At 31.9% G+C, this 27,758-nt stretch overlaps 3 protein-coding genes across 5 annotated transcripts; all 3 read right to left on the reverse strand.

Moving 5' to 3' along the window:
• Positions 1-712: 712 nt before the first annotated feature.
• On the reverse strand, positions 713-2,914 carry LOC111296476 (myb-related protein 2-like). 2 transcript variants are annotated; one of them, XM_022890802.2, is made up of 6 exons: positions 2,780-2,914; positions 2,480-2,687; positions 2,311-2,387; positions 1,896-1,953; positions 1,702-1,786; positions 713-1,612 (listed from the first exon to the last, which is right to left on the reverse strand). In XM_022890802.2, the coding sequence occupies exons 2-6, from the start codon at positions 2,682-2,684 to the stop codon at positions 823-825; spliced, it is 1,215 nt and encodes a 404-aa protein (XP_022746537.2). In that variant the 5' UTR covers positions 2,685-2,687; positions 2,780-2,914; the 3' UTR covers positions 713-822. The 2 variants fall into 2 exon arrangements, with proteins under 2 accessions (XP_022746537.2, XP_022746538.2); XM_022890803.2 differs by having other exon boundaries at positions 2,480-2,691; positions 2,780-2,907.
• An 8,025-nt stretch (positions 2,915-10,939) lies between these two features.
• Positions 10,940-15,559, reverse strand: LOC111296843 (putative serine/threonine-protein kinase At1g54610). The gene is made up of 8 exons (XM_022891319.2): positions 15,172-15,559; positions 14,554-15,042; positions 13,960-14,244; positions 13,534-13,851; positions 12,992-13,219; positions 12,752-12,852; positions 11,905-12,019; positions 10,940-11,476 (listed from the first exon to the last, which is right to left on the reverse strand). Exons 2-8 carry the CDS (start codon positions 14,911-14,913, stop codon positions 11,138-11,140), a joined length of 1,746 nt encoding a protein of 581 aa, XP_022747054.2. The 5' UTR covers positions 14,914-15,042; positions 15,172-15,559; the 3' UTR covers positions 10,940-11,137.
• A 5,580-nt stretch (positions 15,560-21,139) lies between these two features.
• Positions 21,140-26,964, reverse strand: LOC111297298 (phytyl ester synthase 1, chloroplastic-like). Of its 2 annotated transcripts, XM_089768923.1 has the most exons (14): positions 26,629-26,964; positions 25,600-25,872; positions 25,340-25,391; positions 24,902-24,957; positions 24,401-24,559; positions 24,165-24,269; positions 23,831-23,937; positions 23,545-23,666; positions 23,291-23,399; positions 22,926-23,059; positions 22,435-22,804; positions 22,167-22,280; positions 21,954-22,039; positions 21,140-21,592 (listed from the first exon to the last, which is right to left on the reverse strand). In XM_089768923.1, exons 1-14 carry the CDS (start codon positions 26,705-26,707, stop codon positions 21,292-21,294), a joined length of 2,067 nt encoding a protein of 688 aa, XP_089625049.1. In that variant the 5' UTR covers positions 26,708-26,964; the 3' UTR covers positions 21,140-21,291. The 2 variants fall into 2 exon arrangements, with proteins under 2 accessions (XP_089625049.1, XP_022747719.2); XM_022891984.2 differs by lacking the exon at positions 26,629-26,964 and having other exon boundaries at positions 25,600-26,556.
• Positions 26,965-27,758: the final 794 nt, after the last annotated feature.

Raw genomic sequence — 27,758 nt, forward strand, 5'->3', positions numbered from 1 at the left:
AAAATTATAAATTTTTTAAATTTTATTTGAATTTAAATTTAAATTTTATATTATTTAATTTAATCCTAATTAAATTTATCAATTTAGTTAGGTTTATCAGTTTTTAAATTTTAATTTTTATATATTATTTTAATATAATTTTTAATATATTTATATAGATTTAGATATAAAATAATTATATTTATTTTATACATATTTAAAATATTTATAAATTAATAAAAATCATAATTCGGTTCAATTTAATTTTTTTTATATTTTCACTTTCGGATCAAAATTTCAAATCAAATTTAATATATACATTTAATATATAAAATTTAACTTAAGATGGAACATATATCTAAAGTGTGAAAAACGAGTGTTGGGGCGATTGTCCCTAGCATTCCCGGTTAACAAAATCACAGTTTTTTCTATCATTTTGCTTTTACAATCATCAAAAACCGAAGTAGAATTTTTTAAAGTTTTTAAACCAATTACAAGTAGGAACAATATTGATTCAATAATCAAGTTATATGTGACATATTAGCATGTTAAATTGAAAAGTTATCCTGGTACAAATGAAAGCAAAGCTATGGTTCCTCAAATTAATCAGGTCTTGTCTTAAATGATACATGAGATTGAAAAAAAGATTGAAAAAAAAAAAACTAGTTTGAGATCAGCTGGAGGTATCTAATGTTATGTAGTTGCAAGAAGCAAATCTAGCTTTGTTGCTGCAGCTTATTCAATCAAAGATTGAATTGATTCCTTCACCCGAGTCTCCTTTTCCGATGTATAAGTTGGATTGTACCATGTCTCATGCACTTTCTCATGATGATGAAGAACCCTTCAGCTCCAGCTGAGACCATTCAGGTCAAACTGTTTGCAGCTTGAAGCTGCATCATTTTCATGGACATTTAAATCCAGGTTTGTTGCAAAGTAAGGTAGTCTATTAACTCTATCTGCACTTTTGCTTTCTTCATTTCTTCCTTTAAATTTTCCCTCAGAAAAGCTGCTGCTGTTGCTGCTGTTGTTGTTGTTGTTGCTGCCATTCCCTTTCTCTCCTTGTAACCCTACACTCATGGATAACTCACTGCAGCTTCTATCTGCAAGAAACGTTCTTCTTTCTGCATGCTTTCCTATTGAGGAGAGAAACATTTTGTTCTGTTTCATGTCATCAAATGACTTCAGCTCAGTTTGTCGTAGCAATGGATCTTCTGCTGTCTGGTCTCTTTGCTCCAAGAATGAGCAGCTGCTGTAAGGTCTTAAACACATCCCATTGTTGTGTATTTCTTGCTCCTTCTGATAAACTTCGCAGGATGTCAAGCAACTATCCATTGAACAATCAGTGGGTTGTTGGGGGCACAAACCCTGCAAGTCTTTCAAATCTGGAAATGCAGAATTCAAGCGGTTGGACACTTTAGACACCAGTTCAGATAGCTGTACTTTGGCTGCTTCAAGCCCCACTGTGCCCAAACTTTGTCTTCCAAGAGTCTCTTGGGCTTTCTCCAGCACTGCCTGTAAGTATTTCCCTTGAGCCTCAATACGAAGTTGTAAATGTCGCTGTACCTCAAGCTGCTCATGCAGCCTTCTCTGCACTTCGATTTGCATTTGCAGTGCTTCACCTATTGGTATGCCCCTGGATTTATGAACATTAAAGTCAATATATATATAGATGAAGAAGTAGATGACTGAATGCAAACTATAAAAGGCCATTTATCTTCTCACTTGTTTGTCTGAGGTCCAGTACTTAAGTTATTCATGTGCGTCGCGTTAGCTTCAGACATTCTGTCTCCTGCCATTGCAACCACACCTATATCCATTGAGTTAAAATTTAGTCGTCCGAATGGAAACTTTCAACAGGAAAATGATTATTTGAAGTTTTTGATCATCTGTAAATAGGAGGAGCACTGTCCTCTTACCTATTTTGTTACTGCCATTGTTAGCTTGTCCATGGAGGTTTTTACTGAGTCTGTATTTCTGCAGCCAAAATAAGAGATATAATTTGCCGTTGTAAAACTTAAAGCAACTGGATTTTACTGTAGTTTAGGACATCCATGGAGTTTCACCATCATTTCATTTTTCCATTTTTTGATCTAATGACAGGGACAGACAACAAGGGATGACCATCCACATTCCTTAACCCCCTCTCAATCATTGGTGAAGATCGGTTCCAATTCTAATATTCAGTGGCGGATCCAGGGTTTTTTTTTTTTTAGGGTGTTACTTATAACCATATACAAAACTGCAGATGAATTTACCAATTTTACGGGCGGAAAGAGTGAAAATTTTTAGGGTAATAAGAGGAAAACTATCCAGATGATGTTGATAAATTACCTGAAGGTGGCTCTTGAGATGGTATAAGGTAAGACCTGGAATCCCCATTAGTTTCATGACTGTTTTAGGAGTAGCCTCTGCAACAGAAAAATGAACAATTATTTGTATTAGCCTAATGCAGTTTATGCATGGATTTACTCTAGAACATCTTGAACTTTTGTTTACTTACTGTCTGCTCCTCCAAGCTGATTGACAGCTTGTATGAAGCGCTCGTGAAGATCAGGCGTCCACTTCAATCTTGGCTTGGCATCCGATGAGAGGACAAGACCAGAATCTCCATGGCCATTCCCACCTTGCAGGAACAGATGCCTATCAGAAGGAAAAGGCATTCTCGAAGAAGGATGGATGTTCTTCCCTTGATGTTGGTGGTACATTTTCTATCTCCAAAAGGAACTCAAAATGTAAGTTTAACTTGTTGTTGAAGCACTTACAACTAAATTATCGTGCTCGGTATCAGCTTTGGTTTTACCTTATGCACCCGTTCTTTCCTCTCCTTGATCTCTGTCTGCTAACCTAACCCCTTAAGTCAGGAGCTTGATCCTTTGCTAATCAAACTTTTCACCAGCTACTCTTACTTATCACCTCTCTTATGGCCACTTCTCACAAGCCAAAGGTGACCCCAAGCATGGCTTTTTAAAGCATACTAGAGGGGGCTGATTGGTAGAGTTTTGAGAATCATAGAATCTGGGACACAGCTGATGGAACAACCTGACCCCATCCAATATTCACAGTGACTGAAAAAGAGATGTTGTCCCTTCTACTTTGTTAACTGTGGACCATATACCCTTGAAGTCTGCTTTTCATTTTAAGACAGTGCCAGCCATTTGAATTCCTGAGCACAACCAACTTTCTGAAACACCTTAGGACTTGCATTAGGTACTGGAATTGATCCACCAACTCTTTTTTATTTTTGTGAGCATTCGTATTCGTCCCAACTGGCAAAGGCAAGAATCTTATTCCCGGATTTAGAAGGGGAGAAATTTTCTGACTTGGATTAGGAGAATCCACCATCTATATTGTCTTGAGACCTTCAAAAAAGCTCATCTTCCATGCATTGCTCTCAACTTCAAGGAAGATTCTTAAAAACCCTTGTACCTTTGCTCTTCACCTTGTTGTTGAAGTCGTTTTTCGGTTGTCAACATACACAGTTTACTAATGAGAATATAAATAAGGTTTAGTTCAATGTTATCTGATATCAAATGAAGCAGGTGGAGACACAAAGGAAAGTTTTAACTGCTATATTTGGAGAAGTAAAAGAAGATTCTTTCGAATGGAGCACCTAGAAGCTTTGGAATCAGATACATACAAGAAATAAGATAAATATGGAGGAAAGATGCTCTTCCTTGTAGATTGTTTAGAGGCAAGGAATGGAATAAGGAATACATTCCATTTTGTCTCCATCAGTAAGTTTGGTACTTATTCAGTCTTAACTGCATTGTTTAGAGGGAAGAAGGGGACCCAAATCTTTTGCAGTCTTCAATTGGCATAAGACAGCCGGCCCCTAAATGGCGAATCCTAAGCACGTTGGACCCGATTAAGGGAAGAAAAGAAGGATTGTACTTTCTTCCATACTTGGATTTGTTGAAATACATGACAGTCCCTGGCCTGGTAGATGACAACTTGCCCTTGACTTGTGTCTTTTGTGTGCTTTCCCGATTCCCTTGTATGAATCTATACGCTCTTCTTTCGCTATTTGATTACTTTCTTATCTTAATTAAGCTCTTAGAAATGGTTTCTTAAACATCCCTCTCTCTATTTATATACAGAAATGTCAGCTGAATAAATGTACAAATCCATGAACTCATGCAAATTATTCCTTTTTCTTTTCCCTGCATGAACCGGCACGTAGAATACATGGAATTATGCATTGTGCAATCATGCATGCCAAGAAGTTTCAGTTAACCATCTGAAATACTTGAAAATCAGTTACATTTTTCTCTGTTATCCTCTCTGCATAAACAAAAGCAGAAATATACATGCTTGAGCTTAACCATGATCATGATGAACTAACGTAAAGGAAAACAAACATTGATTTGTTTATCTTGAGTTGCATTTGGCAAGCTATGCAATTTGTCAACTGCAAGTTCATTATGCTTATGCTACAGCTAGCATTGCAGTGAGGGATCCGGCCCTTGGCGATAACCAGGAATTATGCTATAACTATTTAAAATAAATAAAAAAGAAGAATAATATCTACATGATCAACAGCTAATGCAGAATAAATTCATGTTTTAAGTTGAATCATAAAAACCAACAGAATAGAGAAAATAAAACTCGTTTTCGAATGAGGATATATCTGATATGCAGATACCCCATTAAAAATGAGTGCTTGAGAAATTTCTAATAACAAACAAATATAGAGCAATCTATGCAGAGATTACGGAAGTTACATTTCAAAGCAATTATAAGTAAAATTCCAATTCCTTGTATAATGTCTTCACACTAGTTCCAACTGGCCTTTTTGGAAAATTATTTGATTCTGATATGTCAGAATATAGTTTTATGCAGTTTGGGAGAATCTATCAATACCTTTAGACAAAGTATTAAAGCAGAATCACAAAATAGTTTTCTGGCATGTGGATAGGAATATAACTGCAGAAGAGGCATTATCTGGTGCCTGCTTCAAATATATGAGCTGACATTTGATTTTATATGGATATTGATCAAACAGAAAAGAAGAAATCACAGCAACAAGAGTTGGATAAATTTGGTGAGGACATTTTCACATAATCATTTCCCATTTTTTTCCATTCCATGACTAATTGACTGAACAATAATGACACGCTAATCAACCATGAATAAAACATGTGAGAGCATCTAAAACAGGATGGTTAAAATCTGATGACACATTAACCAATCAAACCTCAACCATGTTTTTGGGCTGCACCAGAATTGAAAATGAGAATTAATTCCCACATTCTTGTTCAAGTTTTGTATTTTCCCACTTATGTTTTATTATGTTGACAGATTGATGTTTCAAAAGTGCAAGAAGCTAAACCATTTGTAGGGTATTACTTCATTTCATGTCTGTTAAGGACCCAATAATGATCATTTCCAACATTACTACATAAAAAGAACTTAACTTTCCCTGTCAAAATGAAGTTCAGTGTAATTCTAAGTCCCTTTGTCCATATATCTCTAAAACCAACCGTTTTTGGTGCTTGAGAGCATACTGTTATCTGACCTTCTGATCTTTCCAATGATGTTATTCTTCACTTTAAGCAAAGGGGAACACGGATATTTGTTCTTCCTTGTACTTGCATTTCCTTTTTATGGATTCTTTGTTACTATAATTTTTTCAAGGACAAGAGAGAAGAAGCTCTGAAAAGAGCAAACACCATGAACCACCATAGCTGAGAATATCAGATCAAGGACTAGTACTTCAATCATAAGCAAGACACGTGTAAGGTTCTTACCGGTCGGTCACTATTTGTTGACCACACATGACAGCATTGGCTGAAACAGAAAGTGAGAAATGACCACGGAACGCTATTCCCTTGTGGGGAAAAAAAAGTTATTAAAGTTTTCCAGGGAATGGGAATGTAAGAATCTTAATTCAAACTAAAGCCAATGAGTCATATTCTCAAGTCAAGAATAATTTTTTTTTTGGGTTATTCCTCTCTACCCAAAGCCACAAAAAATGGGTTCCCACTCCCCATCTTTTTTTTTCCATCTAGTTGGATGCTTTTCAATATTCATGATTAGTGTTTATAAGTGCTCACTGCTCATAACTTGAGCCACTTTACAAGAATAATATTGCAAAGTTTAGAGATTGCTTATGTTTTTTTATCCAATATATATATATATATATATATATATATACGGCTTCATGAAAATCGTGTAGAGATTCATATTAAACTTATGAGTTATTATCTATTTTGATTTAAAGTATATGATTTTATTCCTTAAAAAATAGTTCACAAGTGTGGATTCAAGTTCTTATATATATATCATAACGGATTCTCAAAATATCCGATGTAAGATTGAGATATTATATATTGTCTTCATGTTATTCTTGGCTCAACCATGATGTAGTAGGAGTGTAAACGAATAGAGATTTCGATGAACTATTCGTGAACATATTTAATTTTTATTCGTTAATATTCGTTTATTAAATCTAACAAATGATCTTGAATAACATTTTTATGTTCATTTATTAAACGAACTGAATATAAACAGAGATCTATTTAGTTCGTTTATATTTTTTAATAAGCTCATTTAAAACTCATTCGTTTATTATTTGTTTACTATTCGTTTATAATAATACTAAAAAAATTACATTTTTATCTTTTACCTTAATCTTATTTCAAGATTTGTTTATGTTTATTTAAATTACTTTATATTCATTTAGGGTTTGTTTATTTAAATTTATTTGGTTATGATTTGTTTATTGTTCATGATATGTTTGTTTATATAAGTCAGTGAACATGTTCATTTAATATTCATGAATAAATTCGTTAACTTAATTGATTAAATACGAATTGAACGCAAATAACCTATTATTTAAACAAACAAATATAAACAAACAGAATAATTTTATTAACGAACACGAATACTTCTGAAAATAAACTAACAAATTTTAGACATACATTCATTCGTTCATAATCGATTCGTTTACAACTCTACAATGTAGCCATCATCATCCTATACAACATTTAAAGTGTTGAAAGTTTTTTCCAATTTGTTTTTCTTCCTTTGAAATATATGCTTTCCCATGAAAGTGTATAGGGTTGGCATCGGGTCGGGTTCGGGGCGGGTTTTTCTCACCCTGAACCCGACCCGACTTAATGCTTAAAAAACCCGAACCCGACCCAACTCGAAATTTTTTTTTTGTTTTTTCATACCCGAACCCGATCCGACAATATATAAACCGTACCCGACCCGACCCGAAATTAATAAAATATTATTTTTTAAATATAAATATTTAAAAATATCATTATATAAATATATATATAATTAAAAAATAAAAAAATTAATTAAAAAATTTATTTTTATATATATATCAGGTCGAGTAGGGTCGGGTTTACCTAAAACCCGACCCCGACCCGACCCCGACTTTGTCTTCATGCTACCCGACCCGACCCCCGATTTTCAAAAAAAAAAAACCGACTCTAAAAAATCAGGTCGGATCGAAACCCGTCGGATACGGATTTTTTTGCCTTCCCTAAGAGTGTAGGTTCTGATAAGCCTATCCCATTTCACTTGAAAGCACCAGCATTTATATAAGATCTCCAACTATATATATTGCTCATTAGAAAGCACTGATATTAATTTCATCACCACAGAATCTGAGGTAGCCATGAGATTGAGATCAAAAGGAATAATGATATTTGCCATAGTAAAGCTCAGTGTAGCTGAAGCTTAATGTGTCTTTTATATATAGATGATATGCATGAGAAGATAGCTGAAATTGGAGTAATTTTGTGCGTATTCTATCTAATATAATATGCATCATAAAAGGGTGATCATATCCATTAATAAGATTTATCAATCATCATAGTTGCATAAAGAAATACGTACTGTGCTTTTTTATTAACTGAATATTAGATCAATATGTCTTCTCATCCAACATAGCCACCCTTTCCCAAAACCATCCATCACTAAACTGTTCATTTCATGCATATATTCTCAGCCATTGTCATTTGTTGGGACAACCCAAGTTGATGTTAAGCAGATAATACTAGTTGCAGTGAACTAGGATTCCCTGGTCCAACTGCATCTCTTTATTTTTTTAACTTTTGTCCCTTCTAATCTTCCCCTCAATCCCTCCTGATGGGGTATTTACTGTTCCGAAAGGTGTGATAGTCTTTTACTTTCATTGGAAGCTTCGGACAAAAAATTAAAAATATTTCAGACATTTGAATCGAGTCGGGCACGTTTAGTGTCACATCAGCTCAAGCACGCTATTGTTATTTTTTATTGATCTCTTTCTTCTCATCTATAAATATAGATATTCATGTATTATCATACCAGATTCTATCTTGTCTCAACCCTTTATTCTTCTTTCCTAACTGCTTTCTTTCCTTTTTTGTTCTTCTAAGAATACTTGTATCGGAGCTCGGCACCAACACATTTCGTTCGGTTTAAAGAGATCTAATCCAAAAGGTGATCAAACACATAGGTATCAGTTAACAAAATAAACAAGATGGGAACAGATAAGAACTTGAAAGCATTGGGTGTGTTTATCTGAATGATGTTTCAACCATTTGCTAGATGCTGGAAAAAAAGAGAGAGATGTGATTTTCATTTTCATTCTTGTTTTGTGATGCACTATTTCAAAAATGTTCATAAAGGAATTTGAAAGCTACAAGGACCACCAAGGAGGCACAGGTGTAGCCATTGGACCACCAAAAATTAGGGGTGAAAAAAAATCGAAAAATTTAAAAATCGATTTGAGATTATAATGTTCATCTTGATTTGAATATGATTTTTTTTATTCAATTTGGATCAAATTCAGATATTAAATACATATATTAAATTTGAATTTAAAAATAAAAAACAAAAAAAATTAAATCAAACCGAATTATATATATTTTAATTTTACATATATTTTAAATTTTTATAAAATAAAAATAATAATTTATATCAAAATTTACTTAAATATATTAAAATTTTATATTAAAATAATATATAAAATTAAAAATTAAAAAATCGATAAACTGAATTGAATTCAGTTTGATTTGGATAAAAAAAAAATTCGGATCAAATTTTAAATTTTAATAATATAATATAATATCTTAAAAAATTAAATTGAATTTCATCCGAATTAAACAGTTATCACCCTTTATTAAAACAGTCTTCAAGCAACCAGCAGCAGCACAGAAACATCACACTGCAACACAAAACCGATAATAAACAACCATCATTGATAGTTTAGTATTGCTGTTCGGTTGGAAAATTTTTTATTGAAATAATTTTTTTGCATTAAATCAAGAAACTTAATCAATTCAAGAAATTTATACACATAATTCTGAAGATTAATGTATATACATAAGATTGATTGAATATAATTGAAAAGAAAAATACAGCAGGAAAAATGGTCTTCAGCAACTAAACAAAATATGATGTGGCATTATATGAAATAAAAATGTTATGATGAAATAAGAAAAAAAAATAAATTTTATGTGATATTATATTTAATAAAAAAATAACATAATAAAAGGAGAAAATAAATACATGATTTTTTTCGTTATATCATTTTTAAAATTATTTTTTGAATGGTAAAACAATTTCCAACATAATTTTTTACTAAATGTTTTTTAATTGCTTCGAATTTTGATATATAATAATAATTTTGCTCCAAAATTAAAAGTATGATTGTAAAATTACGCCAACTGAAATATTGATGAAAAATTAGAACCAATCATATAAATATAATGATAAATTTACACCTTATCCCTATCTCTCTTTGCAGCAAATAGTGGTAATTTTTGTATCAAATTGAACCAAATCACTCATGCCAATAGGGGATAGTACAAGTAGTTAAGATTTAGACTTAAATTTTAATTAAAAATGTAATTGATTGAGTTTAAATTAATAAAATATTAAATTTAAATTTAATTTGAAATTTAAAATTTAAAATTCGATTTAAACTTAATTAAATTTTATTTTTTAATTTAAAATTAACTTGATATAAAAATCAAATTATTTAAATTTATTCGATTAAATTTGATTAATATATAAAAATAAATTTAATTTTTATATTCGATAAAAACTCAATTAATTGTACTCGAATTCAAGTTCGAAATATTTTATTAATTAAAATATAAAAATTCGATTAAGTTTACAAATTATTTGAATCGGATATAAAATTACTTAAAATCGACTCGATTGATAAATTAAATTATTTAAACTCAAACTCAACTTGATAATAATCAAATCGAATTTAAATTTTATTCAAATCAAATTTAAATAATTTATAAATATTAATATATATTTTATACCCTAGTTCTAACTCTTACTGTCCCTCGTTACTAAACGATTTATAAATCCAAAATATCTCCGAATCTTTTTTACTCCTAAAACTTTTTTTCGACATAAAAAAAAAATAAAAAATAAAAAATAAAAAAAAAACCTATAGAATGGTAGGCAGCCTACTGTCCACAGCCACAAAAATGGTTCGGGTAGGAAAAAGTTGTTCAAGTTAAAACTGTAAAATAGCATTCATTCACCATTACATCAGTAATCTCCGGAAAAACAGAATGGAAATCTCACATCATCATTTACAGGAACAACATGAATGTAACATCATTTTCCACTAGTTTGAATTCACTGTGAACAAACACCAGTAAGAAAATGACAATTTTGTAACTAAAAAGGAATTGACTGTAATGAACAGAAAGGAACAAGTAACTTGTAGCCGATAACCACGTGAACTGCTGGTAGAGTGTTCAACTCGTAATTTCAATGATCAAAATTTAAATGCCGACAACTTAAAGTATAAAAAAAAAACCTTATAATTTTAAACTTAAACAGTGTACAACTTGGAACACAACTTTAAGAACTCATAAATAAAGATATATATATATATATATATATATATATATATATATATATAACAGTGGAAACTTATCCTCAAGGTCCCAACAAATTAGAGAGCTTCTTTGGGAGTAAAAAGAATAAAAAAGGCAAAGGAAAAAAATATTGAAAATTTGATTTCAGCCTTTGAATTCTTTTTTTTTTTACAAAACAATACATGATTCTATGAGAAAACAAACAAGAACCTATTAAATATACTTGCATTTGAGTAGCAGTAGGCTTGCATTTGAGTAGCAGTAGGACACCGCGACACTGTCATAAATATCTTACTTATGTATGCACTAGGAGTTTAAAGTATGATTTTCTTTCCTTTAACCCGGATGTCACCACTTTTGTCTTTTAGGGATCCTGTTGGAGGTTTAGCTGGTTCGTGTGAATCGCCTGTAACATGCTTCTTTCGCCTTGGAGCACCTGTGTTGGCAGAGTCGATCAACGGACCAGACCAAGTTTGAATTGGTTCTTTTGAATAAGTGAATGCTGTAGAGCTGAAGGGGACATCAGGAGGAACAAATGCAGGATCAATGTGATGTGATGCTCCTAATGGAAAGCCGAGTGCTCCATCCTGGTGTGGTGGGGGGAACTTTTCACTCTTGCTCTTAGCATTTGCATGGGTTATTAAGCGCCTTCTCTGCTTCACAAGGAAAACCCAAATTAGTTAAACATGTCGGAAAATTTCAAACAGGTGCTCAATGTCAGTCACAGCTAAACGCGGAATCTGTTCAAGTAGGGGCAAATAAACTAGCAAAAGATGAGGTATCAAATACATTCAGTTGGCAGACTGAAACTTAAGCACAATTGAAACGGGACAACAACGGAGTAATCATGCATTCACTGCATATTTAACTTCCTATTTACAACTTGCAAAACAACACGCTCAACTTTCAAAATCCTAGCTCATTTAGTTAGGGGAAGCAGGGAACAAAAGCAAACAATAAAAGACAAGAAAAAAACATGTCTGTCTTTAGAGAAAATATTCTTTTCAAAGTACATATGCAAACAAAAGCATCCAAGCACACAATAGTTTGGTTGTTGAAAAGAGTGAATTATGACACATACATCAACATTAGACTGAAGCTCAGCATTAGCTTCTGGGGCTCGAATTGCCCTTGCATGATCACGCGTCCGTGTCTTCCTTGCACAATCACCCTGGGTTTTACTAGCAGCTCTGAGTCTGCACAATTATACCAGAAACAGGATGGGTTCATTATTGATTATAGTTGAAATATATACAGGAGAGATAAATGATTCAATGCTTTCAAATGTGCATTTGCCAGTGCATGTGTGTTATCAGGAGCAGGACAGAAGTTAAAGCAAGTATGAACTCCAACAATTGTAACAAAATAGCTTACATTGAAATTTTTTGATGTAAATAACCATGGGTAAAATACTAATTACACCATTAACAGTGTAGTTAAACTCAATTGGAACCCATTTCAACATAGAATGATGACTACACTTTGAAGCCATGGCAGTAGCTCCAAATTGAATAATTCAAAACCAAGGCATATAATTACACTAGTGTCTAACCAACAAGCAAATTCAAAGTTCCTCAGGTCATAACAAGTTTTATCATCTACATATAGGGAAGAATCATTTAACACATTCCAGAAAAAGCACATAAGACCTAGAAAGACCTGAACCTGTGTAGCTGTGCATGCAAACCACATTAGTTTATACATCTCTCTCTCTCTCTCTCTCTCTCTCTCTCTCTCTCTCTGTGTGTGTCTTAGAATACATGTAGGCGAGGGGTTTCCAACAGAGCATGTGCTTAAGGGTCTGTAACGTTCTTATGCATATGCATACAAATCGAACTGAAATAATTCCCAACCTTTAATCAGCTAGCATAGTTTTGTAAAACAGCCAGTGATTAAAGTCAATAGAGAGAAAAAGTAAAAGAACTGACCTCCGAGCTTCATCATCTCGTCGTTTTGCATCCATCTCTTTACTGGGAGGATATTTTGGGAGGCTAGAAGGTTCACAAGCATAAGGTTCTGTTGTGAAGAACTGCACAAGAAGAATGAATGGTGAAAATAACAATTTTCCTAAGGGTATCTTTATGATAAACCAGTCTTCATAAATAAAAGTCAAAAGATGCCAAGAATAGAAAGAATCAGAGACTGTTCACCAATATCAAAGAACTCACTTCACTTCTTAATGCGGCAGTGGTAGTCTGACGTTCTGCTGGATCAATTGCAAGTAGTGTGTCAATAAGGGGCAGCGATGATGGTGGGAAATCTTTAAATGTCTCTTTTATGCATCTTTTATAAGGCTCTCGAGGCTTAAATAAGGTTGCATTTGGCAACTTTGATTTTTTCCAGTATTCATCTGATGGTGAACCACATAACTTGTATATTTTATGTAGTTGCTCTACCTAATTGATCAAAAAATGAAATAGTTAGTAGGAATAAAGCGGTAGTACAACTATATAGAATATCACCTATTATCTTCAACATGCAGTGAACAGAAAAGAGAGAATACTAAAGAATTTCAAGATATGATATATTAATTTATTGGTCGCAAGATGTCACCCTCCGGTCTCTATGCACTAAACATGGAATATAGCAATTTTTCAAGAAATTAACTTAAATCAACAAGTAGGAAGAAATAACTTCCTAAATGAGCAGTGACAGACAATAATACAAAGCATGCTAAACTGAATAAACAGCAAATGGATCAAAAACTTACCTCAGTTCGACCAGGCATAATAGGCTTCCCAGCCAAGAGCTCAGCTAAAATGCATCCTGCACTCCAAAGGTCCACACCAACACCATAATCTGTAGCCCCAAGAAGAAGTTCAGGGGCTCGATACCACAGAGTAACCACCCGACTAGTCATGGGATGCTTGCGGTTTGGATCGAAGAATGTAGCCAGTCCAAAATCTGCAATCTTAAGTACTCCTCCATCATCAATAAGAAGATTTGAACCCTTAATATCACGGTGAAGCACTCCGTGGTTGTGACAGTGCTCAAGGCCAGATAGTAGTTGATGCATGTAACATTTAACCTACAATGTTAACATAGATTTTAAGCATACTTCTAGAGTCACTACCTTGCCAAGGATGTAAACCATGGATTTTACTATAATTTAAATCACAAGACAAGTTGAGCTAACCTGTGGCTCTGTGAACTTTACTATTGGGCTTGCTGCAAGCCCAGCCAAATCATGCTCCATGTACTGAAATACCAAATACAAACTACAAGACATCCTTGAAGTAACTAAACCCTCCAATTTTACAACATTGGGATGATCTAACCTCCGCAATATGAGAATCTCTCTAGCCATAAATTTCACACTCTCAGGTTCCAGATTATCAAACCGAACCTTCTTTAGAGCAACAATTTTACCTGTTAATGTATCTTTAGCTTTGTACACATTGCTATATGTTCCTGAGCCAATCTAGCATCAGTAAAGAAAGGTAAGCATCTGAATAAAAAAATACCAACTTCAAACATATAAACAAATGAAGAACAAGACCGATAACTAAACTGCATCCGGGATGATGTAACAAAAGGCAACTGTTTCCATTTAAAAACAAATTTGACCATCAATGTGCCATAATTAAACAAGAACAAAACTAAATTGGCACAGCCAAATATATTCACTATCATTTCAAAACAACCTATCATTAAGACATCATCCCTCGATAAGGATTAAGGATCAATAAAAAACACAAAATTGTACCAAAAAAAAAAAAAAACTACCCACCTTATCAATCTTCTCAAATGTGTCAGCCTTCCGTGGAATCCACCCATTAAGCGCCTCCCCACAGGCATCCGAAAGCCACTTAGGCCATCCAGCTGCCACCTGCTCTCCACGCAAATGCTTTGGTAGGTTACTCAACCGGGGGTTCGGCTTTGACCTTCTCCTTTCCCCCCTTTGTTTTCTTTCCTCATCAGCTTTTTCCTCCTTTTGTGTACCTTCATTTTCAACCTCTACAACACTAACTTCAATCTTTGAAACTGTAACATTTTCTACTTTTCTATTGGATTCACAGCTAGCATTTTTACTCTCTCTAGACTCTGAAACAATCCCTGAAGATACCTCTCTTCCTAAAACACACCCCATTTCTTAAATCTAAACCTCATTTCCCAACATATTCTAACATGGGTTTTGCTCTAAATCCACAAGTAATCAACAAATAATTAACTACCCACAAATCAAGCCGCTATAACAAGCGTGATCAAGCTGATAAATCTGCAAAAAAAAAAAAAAGGGAACAAAAAAGTTGACTATTACATGAAATTAACAAAAAAACCATCTTAACTAATAGTATAAACTCTAAGAAAGCTAGAATTCACTGTGCAAAAAATCACAAAACCCTACCCTGTTACTGCTATGATTTGGGAGCTTACAAGATTCAGCAAGAAATGATCTAGGAGCCAAGTAAAAGACTGAAATTTATGCAGTTTTAAGCACAAAATTGGGGAAGTCAAATCGAAAATGATCTGAAAGTAGGAAAAAAGGAGTCTTTAGAGAGGGAAAGTGGCAGATTTAGATAAAAGACATTGTCTTTGAGGAATCTGGAAGAGTAGTTCTGAGTTATGTTTTGTAAGAGAGAGAGAGAAAGAGCAAAAATTGATACTTTGAACACTTGAATCTGAAAGAGAAGAGGACTTCACACTTGTTCAAGTGTTTCTATTTGGTAAAAGGTTTTTGGTCTCCCTGTTCTTTAGTATTTTTGACTTTTCCATTTGTTATTTTGTTTTATTTTTTAATAGAAATAAATTAAAAATATAAATATATGAGAGCAAGTGTAGATCTTTGTGCTCTTACTTGCTACTCTCACAGTGATTGTTTCATCCAAAGTCAAACCACTCTCTCTTTACTTTTCATTTCCCACTAATTAGAATCAAGAGTTTATTCATAAAAATATTAGCTTTAAGACTGGAAACGGAAAGGATTGAATTTGATTCGGTTTTTTTAAGATATTATATAATATTATAAATTTTTAAATTTTACTTTGAATTTAAATTAATAATTTTTTAAAATTGATTTGAATTAAATTTTATTGATTTAGTTTAGTTTGATTTATTGATTTTTAAAATTTTTTTGTTTTTTATATATCATTTTTAAAAAAATTTAATATATATAAATATATTTATATATAAAATAATTATTTTTATTTTATAAAATTTTAAAATATATATAAATTAATAAAAATATATAATTTAGTTTGATTTAATTTTTTTCAATTTTTCACATTCTGATTTGAAATTTAAATTTAATATACACAAAACTTAATTTGAATCAAATAAAAAAAATCTGATTTGAAATACATATTATGATTTCAAATTGATTTTTAATTTTTTTTAATTTTTTTCACCTTTAATGACTCAATTGATAAGTAGAGTTAACTTTTTTTTAATTGTTTGATTTTAAATTTATTGAAATTTTTTGAAAAGATAATTTGTCATAAATTATCAAATTAAACATCAATAAATTTATTTGAATCCACTAAAAAAATATTAAAGGAAACTCAAAAACATCTTATTACTCAAAAATAAATAAAAAAAATACTTATGTTTCAAAATAAGAATAAAAAAGTTTTACTTATGTCAAGGTTTTTGTATAAAATAACATAATAGGGTTTTAACTATATGATATAAAGATTTTAGTTTTCAATATAAAATAAATTATAATATAATGGTAAATTTTATCTCAATTAATATGATTACTAATTTTTTAAGGAATTATAGAGTAAGTAATTCTTTTTTTTTTTTTGGCAAAATAAGGTTCTTAGTTTCTTAGTATTATTCAAGTATTTGGGACAAGTTGGTGAGTATTTCATAGGATTTCTATTAAAAAATATGATAAGATGAGAAGAATCTAAAGTGGAACACAAATGATAACCAAAGTTGACAAAAATAGTAAGAGGCAAATGTTGGGTCTATTAGTATTTCAGTTTGAATTTTTTTATAATTTTTTATTGATAGACAATTTGTAAATAAAAATTTAATTTAATAGATCTATAAATTTTAATTAGATTGATAATTTATCTTAACTTTAAAGATGAAATAACCTCTTTTACTTCAAAATTTTTATAAAAAAAAAAAGGGAACATAGATTTATTTGAAAGAATGATTATTTGTAAAGGGTGACATGTTTAGGGGTTTGGTTGCTTGACATAAAATGAAAAATTATTGTGTTGGATTGCTGTTAAAGTTTGAGTTTCACCAAAGTAATTTCATTTTTACCTTTTTCTTATCAAGAATTTTTATATCTTTAATAATGCCCACATTTGCCAAGGTGTCAAAAATTATTAAAGAAATGCCCTATTAACATATAAAAAAATGAAAATAAAAAATTAATTCAATTAATTTATATAATTATTTTTAAAAATTATATCTAATAAATTTGATATTTAAAATTCAAATATATATATATTTTTTTTACCTTTTGGATTATAAAAGATTTGGACTGAAAATAGCTGCCAATTCCCCAATATGAATTTTTTAATCTGTATTTTATAAGCAATATCTATGAAAAAGTGACCTATTCTTTTAAGGCAAGTCCTAACTTTATATGGAACTTAAAATTTTATTTATGTAAATCATTTTTTTATTTAAAAAATAAATAAAAGGGAGAAGTGGAAGAGGAGAAAAAAAGAGAGACCAACTATCTTTATTTTGTATAAATATATTTTGACCTTTATGTACTTTTTCTCCTCTTTGTCTTTGGGACCATTTCTTGTTCACCCTGATTAGCAGTGGAATGTGCTGTTTGCCTCAAGAACAGAATCTGCTGAAGGGTTACATATGTTAAATGAAGAACAAACCTGGCCTGTTTTCAGCAGTCATCAATCTCCTTCCAGCACCCTTTTTTATATCTCGTGATTCGTGTAACAGTATCACGTAAAATATTATAATATTTATATTTATATCATATTTCATATAAAAAATATGTATTATATTTAATTATTATTAACTTTTTAAATTATATTTTAAAATTATATTTATATAATATTATTATATCATATTTTAAATTATCATATTTATAATTTTTTTATCATTGTCATAGATTTTCACCTTAGGTTTGCCTTTAGCAGACACGGCAGAAGATATCTCAATTATTTTCTAATATGCTTTATTCTAATGTCACACCTTGAGCTTTAGTACTAATTATAGATATAAATGATATATTGATATTCATAAATTATTTAGATTTGATTTGAATAAAATTTAAATTTAATTTAATTATTATCGAATCGAATTCAATCTCAAATAACTTAAATTTATTAATAAAGTCGAGTTTGAGCATTTTGATATTCGATTTGAATAGTTTATAAGTTTAATTTAATATTTATATTTTAATTATTTTAATTAATAAAATATTTTAAATTTTAATTTAAATACAAATAATTAAATTTTTATCAAATATAAAAATTAAATTTATTTTACATGTTAATGAAATTTAATCAGACGAATTCAAATAATTCAATTAATATTTTGAATCAAACTTAAATTAAAAAAAAAAAAAATTCATTCAAATTTTAACAAAATTTTAAATCTCAAATTTTGAATAAAACTCAAACTCAAACTTAATATTTTATTGATCTTCATCGATTACACCTCTACCGCTGCCTGAGAAACTATAGATGCAAAGCTGGGTAGATGAAAATGTAAACAGGAATCTCATGAATGCTTTGTCTTAAAGAGCTCTGAAACGGGCATTTTCTCCTTCAAGAGTCGGAATGCTTCTTCCAGGCTAGTTGGTTTTGTAAGAATCAACAAGCTGCTACTGTGGGCCATGTGGCAAGATCGAATCCATTAGTTCCCTAGGATAAAACCATCTGATATTTTTGCTAGAGTTGACAGAACCCCATGCATGTCAGGTCAAGATCACTAACTTAGTCCCCAATCCCCATGATAATATCTGTGCAAAGTTAAACAAATATTATTAAAACAAGATGATGAAGAAACCAATAAGCGTTACCATCATTGTTGTCTTCACATGAGAGAATATTACCACTGCCACTTTGTTCATAATTTCAATCTCGAAGTGCTTTTGTAGATTGATTTATACATGGTGAGTGGTAATCTTTCATTTTCTACACCAGACAATTATGCTGTTTAATTAGGGGTGAGAAAAAAATTAAAAAAAAAATAAAAATCAATTCAAAATTACAGTGTGTAATTTGATTTAGATTTTTTTATTAGATTTGAATTAAATTTAAATATTAAATATATTTTAAGTTTGGATCAAAATGTAAAAAATAAAAGAAATAGAATAAAATCAAATTTTATATTTTTATTAATTTTTATGTATATTTTAAATTTTTATAAAATAAAAAATAATTATTTTACACATAAATCTATTTAAATATATTAAAAATTTTATTAAAATAATATATAAAAAATTTAAAATTTAAAAATTAATAAATCAAATCAAATCGATAAAATTTGAATTAAATATTAATTTTAAAAGAAAATCGGTTCAAATTTTAGTTTAATTTTTAAAATTCATAATATTATAAATATTTTTAAAAAATCAAATCGAATTCGATCTAATCTTAAATCAATATCACCCCTATGTTTTATTATTTTGAGTACCGATGCCAAAGCTTCTAAAGTACAACAATTTAGAAATATGTAAAAGATAAATAATAAAATAAAATATATATATATATATATGTTTGTTATGATAAGTTGAAGCATAACCTAATCAAGTATTTTTGGGGCCAAAAAAATGATCATTTAATTATATATAATAATACAATTAAGTATTTAGAGCCAATCTTAACTAAGATTAAAAGCATGAATTTCAGTTCTATAGAGATTTCAAAAGGCTATTATTTGTTTATTCCAACTGCTTAAAGAAAAGCATGAAACAGGTCTCCATGGCAGTGATAGCTAAAACTAAAATGTATCCTGTGATATTCCATCTACATATTAAGCTTATTAAGATCTGAAGTTGCAGTTGAAACATCCTCGGGCACTGTATCTTTCTTCTCTTTGTTGGGCAACGTTCCCTCCTGGTTCAAGCTTGGTGTTTTTCTTGGTGGTGGAGCTGAACAGACTGGTACAACTGATCTTATATTCTAACAGGCAATGCCAGGAACTAGGATGCATGCTGCCAAGGTTCATTCTTTCAAACCTGGGTTTGGTTCCAGATGGAGGGACAGGCACCTGAGTTGTCGGCTTTTGCGTGTTCGATCGCATGGAAGGAACTGGGCTCACTGTTCTAATCATCGTAGGAGCTGCTGCAGAGGATGGTGGCTACAATTTCTATAATAGCTTTCTCTTGGAGGATACTGTGGTCTAAGATGAGAAGACTCAAAAGCATGTGGATTTTGTAACTGGTAGCTGACAGGCCGGGACCAGCATCCAATCTCCTATGAGCATGAAAATATAGGAACATGAACTATTTATCGTTCTTTCAACTCGTTCGTAATTAACAATTTGCAAAAGTTCCTATTTTTATGGCCGGTGATGGCCGAAATTGTTTCACTATGGTTAGAAAAACCTGATAGCAGTGTGCCAGTACTGGAATCAATAGCCAAGTTGGGTTTTCTCCAAGAAAATCATAAAAACCAATTTTCCAGGTCATTAAATGATGTGATTTTTCCAGGTCACAGTGTGAAAATAAACAACCATTGCAATGCATTTGGATTTTAACTTGCCCTAGATGTCTTGCTTGGTTTTCTGCTTTGTTGGTTTGGACTTGAAAATATATGCATCATAGAAGGTGTTCGTTGCATTTTATGTCGAATAATGAACAAGACAATTTTTTTGGGTACAAATTAGTGTTAATAAATAATTTATTAATACTAGAAGGTGATTTGAATTTAACTCGAATAAAATTTAAATTAAACTAAGTAATTTAATTTATTGAATGAATTAACTTCGAATATTTTAATATCTTCCTCAAATAGCTCGTAAGCTTAATTAAATTTTAAAATTTTAATATATTTTTATTATTTTAATTAAAAAATTATTATTTTACTCGTATATATTAATTTGAACTCGAATTCAAATATATAATCGATCTTAAAATGAGTATGAAAATCGAATTCATTTTTTATTAAATGAATCAAATTGAGATAGCTCAATTTTTATTTGAAGTGGAACTCAAACTTAAAAATTAAAACTCAATTAAGTTTGAATTTGAGTAGAATTTCGAGTAGCAAATTTTGAATCAAGCTCAAGTTCAAGCTTTTTATTATACCAACCCGATTCAATTCGATTACACTCATAATTCAAAGATACTATACTCAAGGAACACAAAAATAAGTTGCAGATATAGAATTTAAATCGTAGATTTGAATGCCGGATGATTGCATGAACCAAGTGCATGACCAAACCAATTTCTTCTTTTCATTTTTATTTGCAAATTTGTAATATTGTGCAACATAGGATTGACCACGGCTATCCTATCCTACAAAGAGTGTAGAAAAATAAGCCCATCAAAGAATCAAGATGCATCTGAGTGAGCAGAGTAATTTTTCTAGGGCTTGAATGATGGAACTTGGTCTAGAGGAGCATAGAGTGCACGATAGATTGTTCTATCGATTATACTCCTATAAGGGTCCTCCTCCCTCTTCTTCAACAAGTAAGCAATACATTGTTCAACTTCCGACTTTACCTGCAAATACATTTCATTTGCATCTTCTCTGTCCACCAGCAAATCTTCCCTTCCCTTCAATTTTATCGGCTTTCCAAACAGGTAGTAAAAGCGGCCTGGTATCTTGGGTAACAACCCTGGAATAAACAGCTCTTGATTGCCAACCTCTCCCTTTGTTTCATCCCTACAATCAGATCACGATCTCCATTAATGCAACCAGTATGATTGCAAATAAGAAACTTACTGTTGTTCTTGGTGTAGCTGTTGCCAGCCTTCCCTCTACTTCCTCTATTTCTACTTGATAAGACTAGGAAACAAAAATCGAAGAAGACCAGCCTGATAATAAGGGAAGAGGTTGCAGGTACTCAGATTTGAATCCTAAACCTGCTAAATGCCACCTCTTAAGGTGATTGCATGCCTCTTAAGGTGCTTGCATGAACGAACTGAATTAAACTCGGGTCCACCCAGCTTCCTTTCAAGGATAAGTGGCTAGCATCTTGTAATAAAATATGAGATGTAAATATCATTAGAGTGAGAGTAGTGACCTTATTTTTATACCATCCCGACTGGCGTCTTTGATTATATCATTAACCACAGGGATGTTCATCAGGTCATGGTAATCAAGAACCAGCTGCCAAGAAGATTATAAGCAAGAACAATGATATTAGCACAAGTAAATGTGGAGGTGGGGGTGAAGAAGTGGCTTGCTAATTCTTCCCATTGCATTCTCCATTTGGTTAAAAGAAACATAAACTTACTTCTACTATATCATCTTCTCCTACGGTACCAAAAGGTACAATCGTGGCCCCAAATCGTGCTGCCATTCTTACAAATTCTGGTTTATTAGGCCAAAATAGTTTATATTGTTCACCCTGCAATGATAGAAACACTGTTTCCTGAGAATTTAGATCAGAAATTTAGTCATGAACAAAGTAATAAGTTCATGTTGGAAGGGTAAACATGAAAATCCTCTCCAACTTCGTTTCATTGTGAATCTATTTTGGATAAGCATGAAGTTTGTCTCACCTTATGATGGAGGGCCTCACGTGCACCACCAGGATAAAGAAGAACATGGGATTTTGCAGACAAAGCTTTGAAAAGATTGGTTGCTGTGACAGGTAATGCACCCATTACTTTCATCCAATCAGAGAAAGAAAATTGATAAGATGAATTTTGAAGTTTTCCCCAAAACCACTCTGGATGCGCTACTCCACGGACCATAATCTTCTTTTCTCTTAAGAACGCTTCAGTAAGACAAGAAAGTTCCAACCCCATCAACATATGGTAACCAACTAACAACACAGGACCCTCATCTGGAACCGCTGCAAGTCCCTCCACTATCTTTCCATCTTCCATGGTTGAGAACATAGCGGAACAAGATGCAAAACGTATTAATCTGCAAATTAAGATGGCAGAAATATCAGCCAGAGTCTCAAATTAAGAGAAACAGATGAAATGATGCAACTTAAACAGGTTTCTTCAGCTGTAGTCCAAAACTGGTTGCTTGGTAGAATTACCCAGATACCACATCAAAAGCATATCTGTACTCTGACATGCTGGGAGGCAGAAAATCTGAGGTAAAATCATGCCTTCTGGAACGGCGGTATTTGCAAGTTCCTTTAATGACAGTCAGTAAATTCATGCCATCTTCCTGTACCATTGCAGAAAAACATGCTGTCAGCTAAGCTGTGCAGAATTACAAGTTTACTGTACATAAATGTCTTCCATGGAAAGCAGGCCTAAGCTTTCTGCATCTAACACATATAACTTCAAGTCAATAGCTACAGATATGCTAAACTTAAACTATGAAGCAAGTACTCCTGAAATCTTAAGTTGAGTTCAGAAGCTGCAATATAACATCTAATAGCAAACACACAATTACCAGAAAAAGAGTGTGTCCATTGTCTTCAAAGCAACGAATTATGCAATTTGGTAATAAATTCTTAAGACGTTGAGCTTCTTCTCGACTAGGAAGCATGTTATCCTTGTCACTAAAATGCAAAAACCATCAGCCATGATGAAGTTGATACTCGTGAAGTTAAAAGGCATAGCACATAAAGTATCAGGAGAAAATGGAATGCTATATTGACAATCAAATGGGAAGCAATATAATATCATAAAGAAGAGAATAAAGACCTAGCAAGCACTAGTACTTCAGCTTTTACAGCATGGAGACGCGAATTAGCATAAGCTGAAGCTGATTTAAGCAACTTCAACTTCCAAATGAGAGTCTCCTTTGGTATAATATCAGCCAAACCCTGAAAATAAAGGAAAATATGATGCCAAATCTTGGACTGAAGAAATCTTTCAGCAGAATATTATGAAAAATAAGACAGGCAGCAAATACCAGGAACAAACCCCAAGGCATCATAACCGGAAAAATAATAAATGATAAATCCAAGCAATCGGGAATGATTCTTACAGAAAGAAGGGGAAGCAAAGCAGAGAGGTTGCCAGACAATTGCTCAATTTTCTGTGTTGTGGGAAGCTTACTGTCAATACCAACTGCTGCCATTTTCAATGGTTCACCTGATCTCATAAAAACAGAAGCAGCAATATCAGAAGAAACTCGCCTTACGTGATCTGAATCAAGCAATTTCAAACAACCAAAAGTTGCAACTGTTGCTGATACATTCAGCGTACTGTGAATCTTAAAATTGAAAAAATCTAAGCATGTTGTAACAGAGAAGTAGAACTGTATAGACATGCAAGGCATGGTATTGAAGGCATAGAGCCTTGGAAATATAAGCATGTACCCATCACAAAGCTCAGAAGATAGGGGATAGTAACATGTAGCCCATCAGGAAAAGCTTCCAATATAGGGAACAATGGTTGCAACTGTGACCTGCCAAATGATGTAGCTAAAATGAAATGATAAAAAACAATTAGCCCACCTTGGCATTTTAACAACAGAGTTCATCAACCAAGTAAAGATTAAAGGATATGTGATGAAGAAAAGAGCACAAACAGGAAATTCGAAACTAAAACTGACCTGGATTTGCTAATATCACCACTAAATCAATATTGGGATTACGAGCAGCAACAGCAAGTGCTAAGCATCCTCCAAAGGAATCTCCCACCAAATAGATTGGACTATTCGGACGTGAAGCATTCTCAAGTCTAATAGTTTCTTCAACAAGTTTCACCAGTCCTTCATTCAAGAAGATGACGTTAATTTTCCTTTTACAAACGATACATAGTTTGAAAGAGAATGCATAAAATCTGGTCATAAGTTATGTTAAACCCCTTAAAAAACGCATGACAAATGCGATGAACGGTCTACACAGAAAGCATTCAGAATGAGCAATTAATTGCAGTAGAAGGATGTCAATTATAGAAAAAGAAAGCAAATAAGCAATCATGTGTTACCATAAGACATAAATTAGACAAACAACTTAAAGCTTAGGGTACCATTTTGCTGCATCATCAGCTTGGATAAAATTTCTAAACAAGCCAAGAAAATTAAAATTCATGGGTCATGAAAGACAAAAACCTTCAAATGGTGTTCGATCATGGACAGGAATATGAAGGCACTGAACTTCAAAAACCCTGCTTTCAACCAAAATCTTCAATAAAATTGTTACTTTTAAATAGAACAACTATTAAAATATATCTAAACATGAATATGAATCAGTATAACATGACCTAACCAGCGGGAAATAAGTAAAAAAACAATGAAAATGATTTCAAGACAGTTTTTTCAGGTAAGTGCGGGAAGTACTTTCACAAGTTAACTTCATTGAAATTAATTCTTCGGCTGGATGCTAAATTTAAATGCCATAGAGGAGACTATGAAACTGATTTGCCTCTCCTGCACTTCTTGAAAATTTAACTTGGAACTTTAAAGGAAATATACAGAAGTTGTCACTTGTCAGCCAAAATAATCAGGGAAATCGGCATAACTGCTTAAGACAAGGATAATAAAACTTACTTTCCAAGAGCTTTATGGTGCAAAATAAGGCCCATCCCAACACCATCAAGCCCTGCATGCATCAGTACCAAATAAAATAATGCCATCATGCACTTTAAAATATCAAAACTCAAGGGAGGAAAAAAAACTAAAGAAAGAAAATCACTTGTTAAAGCAATAATTTTAGTAGTACGACAATCCCACCACCATTTATCCATCAATCAGGGAAGACATTGAAAAAAAATTGAAAAACCAATGAAATATATTAAGACTGAGCTTACCAGGTAAAAACAGAAGGGCAGGAGAACCTTTTATAGGACGCCCGCACTCAGCTGGGCAAAACCACCTTGGTGGTCCACCATCAGGCTTAATCATGTACTTTGCTGCATCGAGATAATCTTTCACAGTTTTAATTCCATAACCATCATCCCACAATACTTCCAATTCTTCAGAAACCATTTCTTTCACCACAATTTTCTCAATTCTAGACTTTAACCCCCCATTCCCACCATCAGGCGAAGACCCTTTTTCCTCTTTCTCTACCCTTACAGAACCTGTTTCATTCACTGAGACCCCATCAGATGACACTGACAAATCACTACCACCTAATCTCTCAGCTCTCACTCGCACACGAGGCATATACGCTGAATTTGTCCCAAAACAAGGCGATACCCGTAAAGCAACAGCAGATGCCATGACACCTACTAAACACAACTTAAACACCCTTTTCGAAGAATAAAAATTAGAACAACTTAAACACAACTAGTAACTCTTCTGAAACTTATTGAAACCCATTTTCCAGCACAAAAACTTTCCAGCTTCTACAACAACTGCAGATAGTTTTGACCCTTTGCTTCCAAGACTCATGAATTGAACAACTTTGAACCCAATGGCAACAAATAGCTACCGTTAGAAAAAACTTATTAGAACCCTTTTTCAAGCACAAGAAACTGAAAAGAATTACAAATAACCACAGCTATAATGATGCCTGAAACCCCATAACTGAAACAATCACACTTTCTATGCCAAAAGAAATAGTAATACAAAAAAAACAAAACAAAGTAGAGTACAATAATGAAATTTGGTGTAAACCCAGATAGCAAAACATGGTTAACAGTCTCTCTAGAAACGTACTTTTCCTGTCAAAATCATGCAATGAGACAAAACTGAAATGACAGTGAAAATGTTTGAATCAAAATATATTGGCAGAGAATAATTTAAGTACATGACAAAAAAACGAAAGAACTCAATTAAATTAATAGACTGGTAATAGGAAAGACAGATGTAGCTTTTTTTTTTTGGGATTTTACCTAACTCTCCAGTCTCCATTAACTCATGTATGGCCAAGTTTTTCTTTTTCTTCCCTGGTTGTGATTTAGCCAACACCATGAAAATTTTTAGTACTATTATGCTACAGCTAAACACTGATATGGCGGGTGTTTTTAACGGTTAAATTTTCATAACTAAGATATAAATGCACAAAAAGAGAGGCGGATGGGTTAGGCGGTGGAGTGGGCATGGAGTTTGTCATTTATTTGCAGGAATTTCCTTGGAATGGAGGCTGGTCTTTTTTCAAGGTAAAAAGTGACATGTCCAGCCAAGTCCCAGGATGCAATAATTGAGAGGTAATTCTTACTGGGAAATTCAATCAACCCATGATTTTTAGGACAAAGCTTTAAGGAATCCCTTTTTTTTTTTTTTAAGTTTGTAAAATTATTTCTTAAAAATATTTAATAAAAACTTTAATAAAAATTTCAAACTGATAAACTAATATAATTTAATATAAAAATTATTAATATATAAAAAAATTATTAAAAATATTATTTATGATTCAAATTTAATCGATATTAAATTATAAAAATTTTATTAATATTTTTATTAAATATATATATTTATTAAAAAAATTTTAAATTTTACATACTTTATTTATATAATAAAACTTTTTAATATATCAATTTTGATTATCAATTTGAATTTTTATGTAATCATTTTTGATAAAAAATTTTATCTAAATTTCTTTTCTAATTTTTACATGATTGGGTTTTTTTTCTTTTGGTAAATTAAATTTTGTTCAAACCACGGAACATCAAAGGTTTGTCGTGCACGTAAAGCATGTTCAATTATTATAATTATTCTTTTATATATATATATTTTTTCTTATATTAAAATGTAGTCCATATATATTAAAAAAGAAATATTACAACTTGAATTTCATTATTCGAATTCAATTTGGCTTTAGAGCAACAGCAAAAGTTAAATGAAAGAGAAGGTTGACCCTTTAATAGTCCAAGACCAAACTTTTAAAGAAATTTATCCAATTTTTCGTTGGCAATTTTATTAAATTTTTTTTTTTTGTTTTATTTTGTAAACAAAGAAATTAGATATATCATTAAAATTTTAAAAAGGGTTTTTGTTGAGGCTAAGATATGGACACGAGAAC

Source organism: Durio zibethinus, chromosome 12 (assembly GCF_047325235.1).
Source record: "Durio zibethinus cultivar Kanyao isolate XHJ-2024 chromosome 12, ASM4732523v1, whole genome shotgun sequence".
Taxonomy (NCBI): Eukaryota; Viridiplantae; Streptophyta; class Magnoliopsida; order Malvales; family Malvaceae; genus Durio; species Durio zibethinus.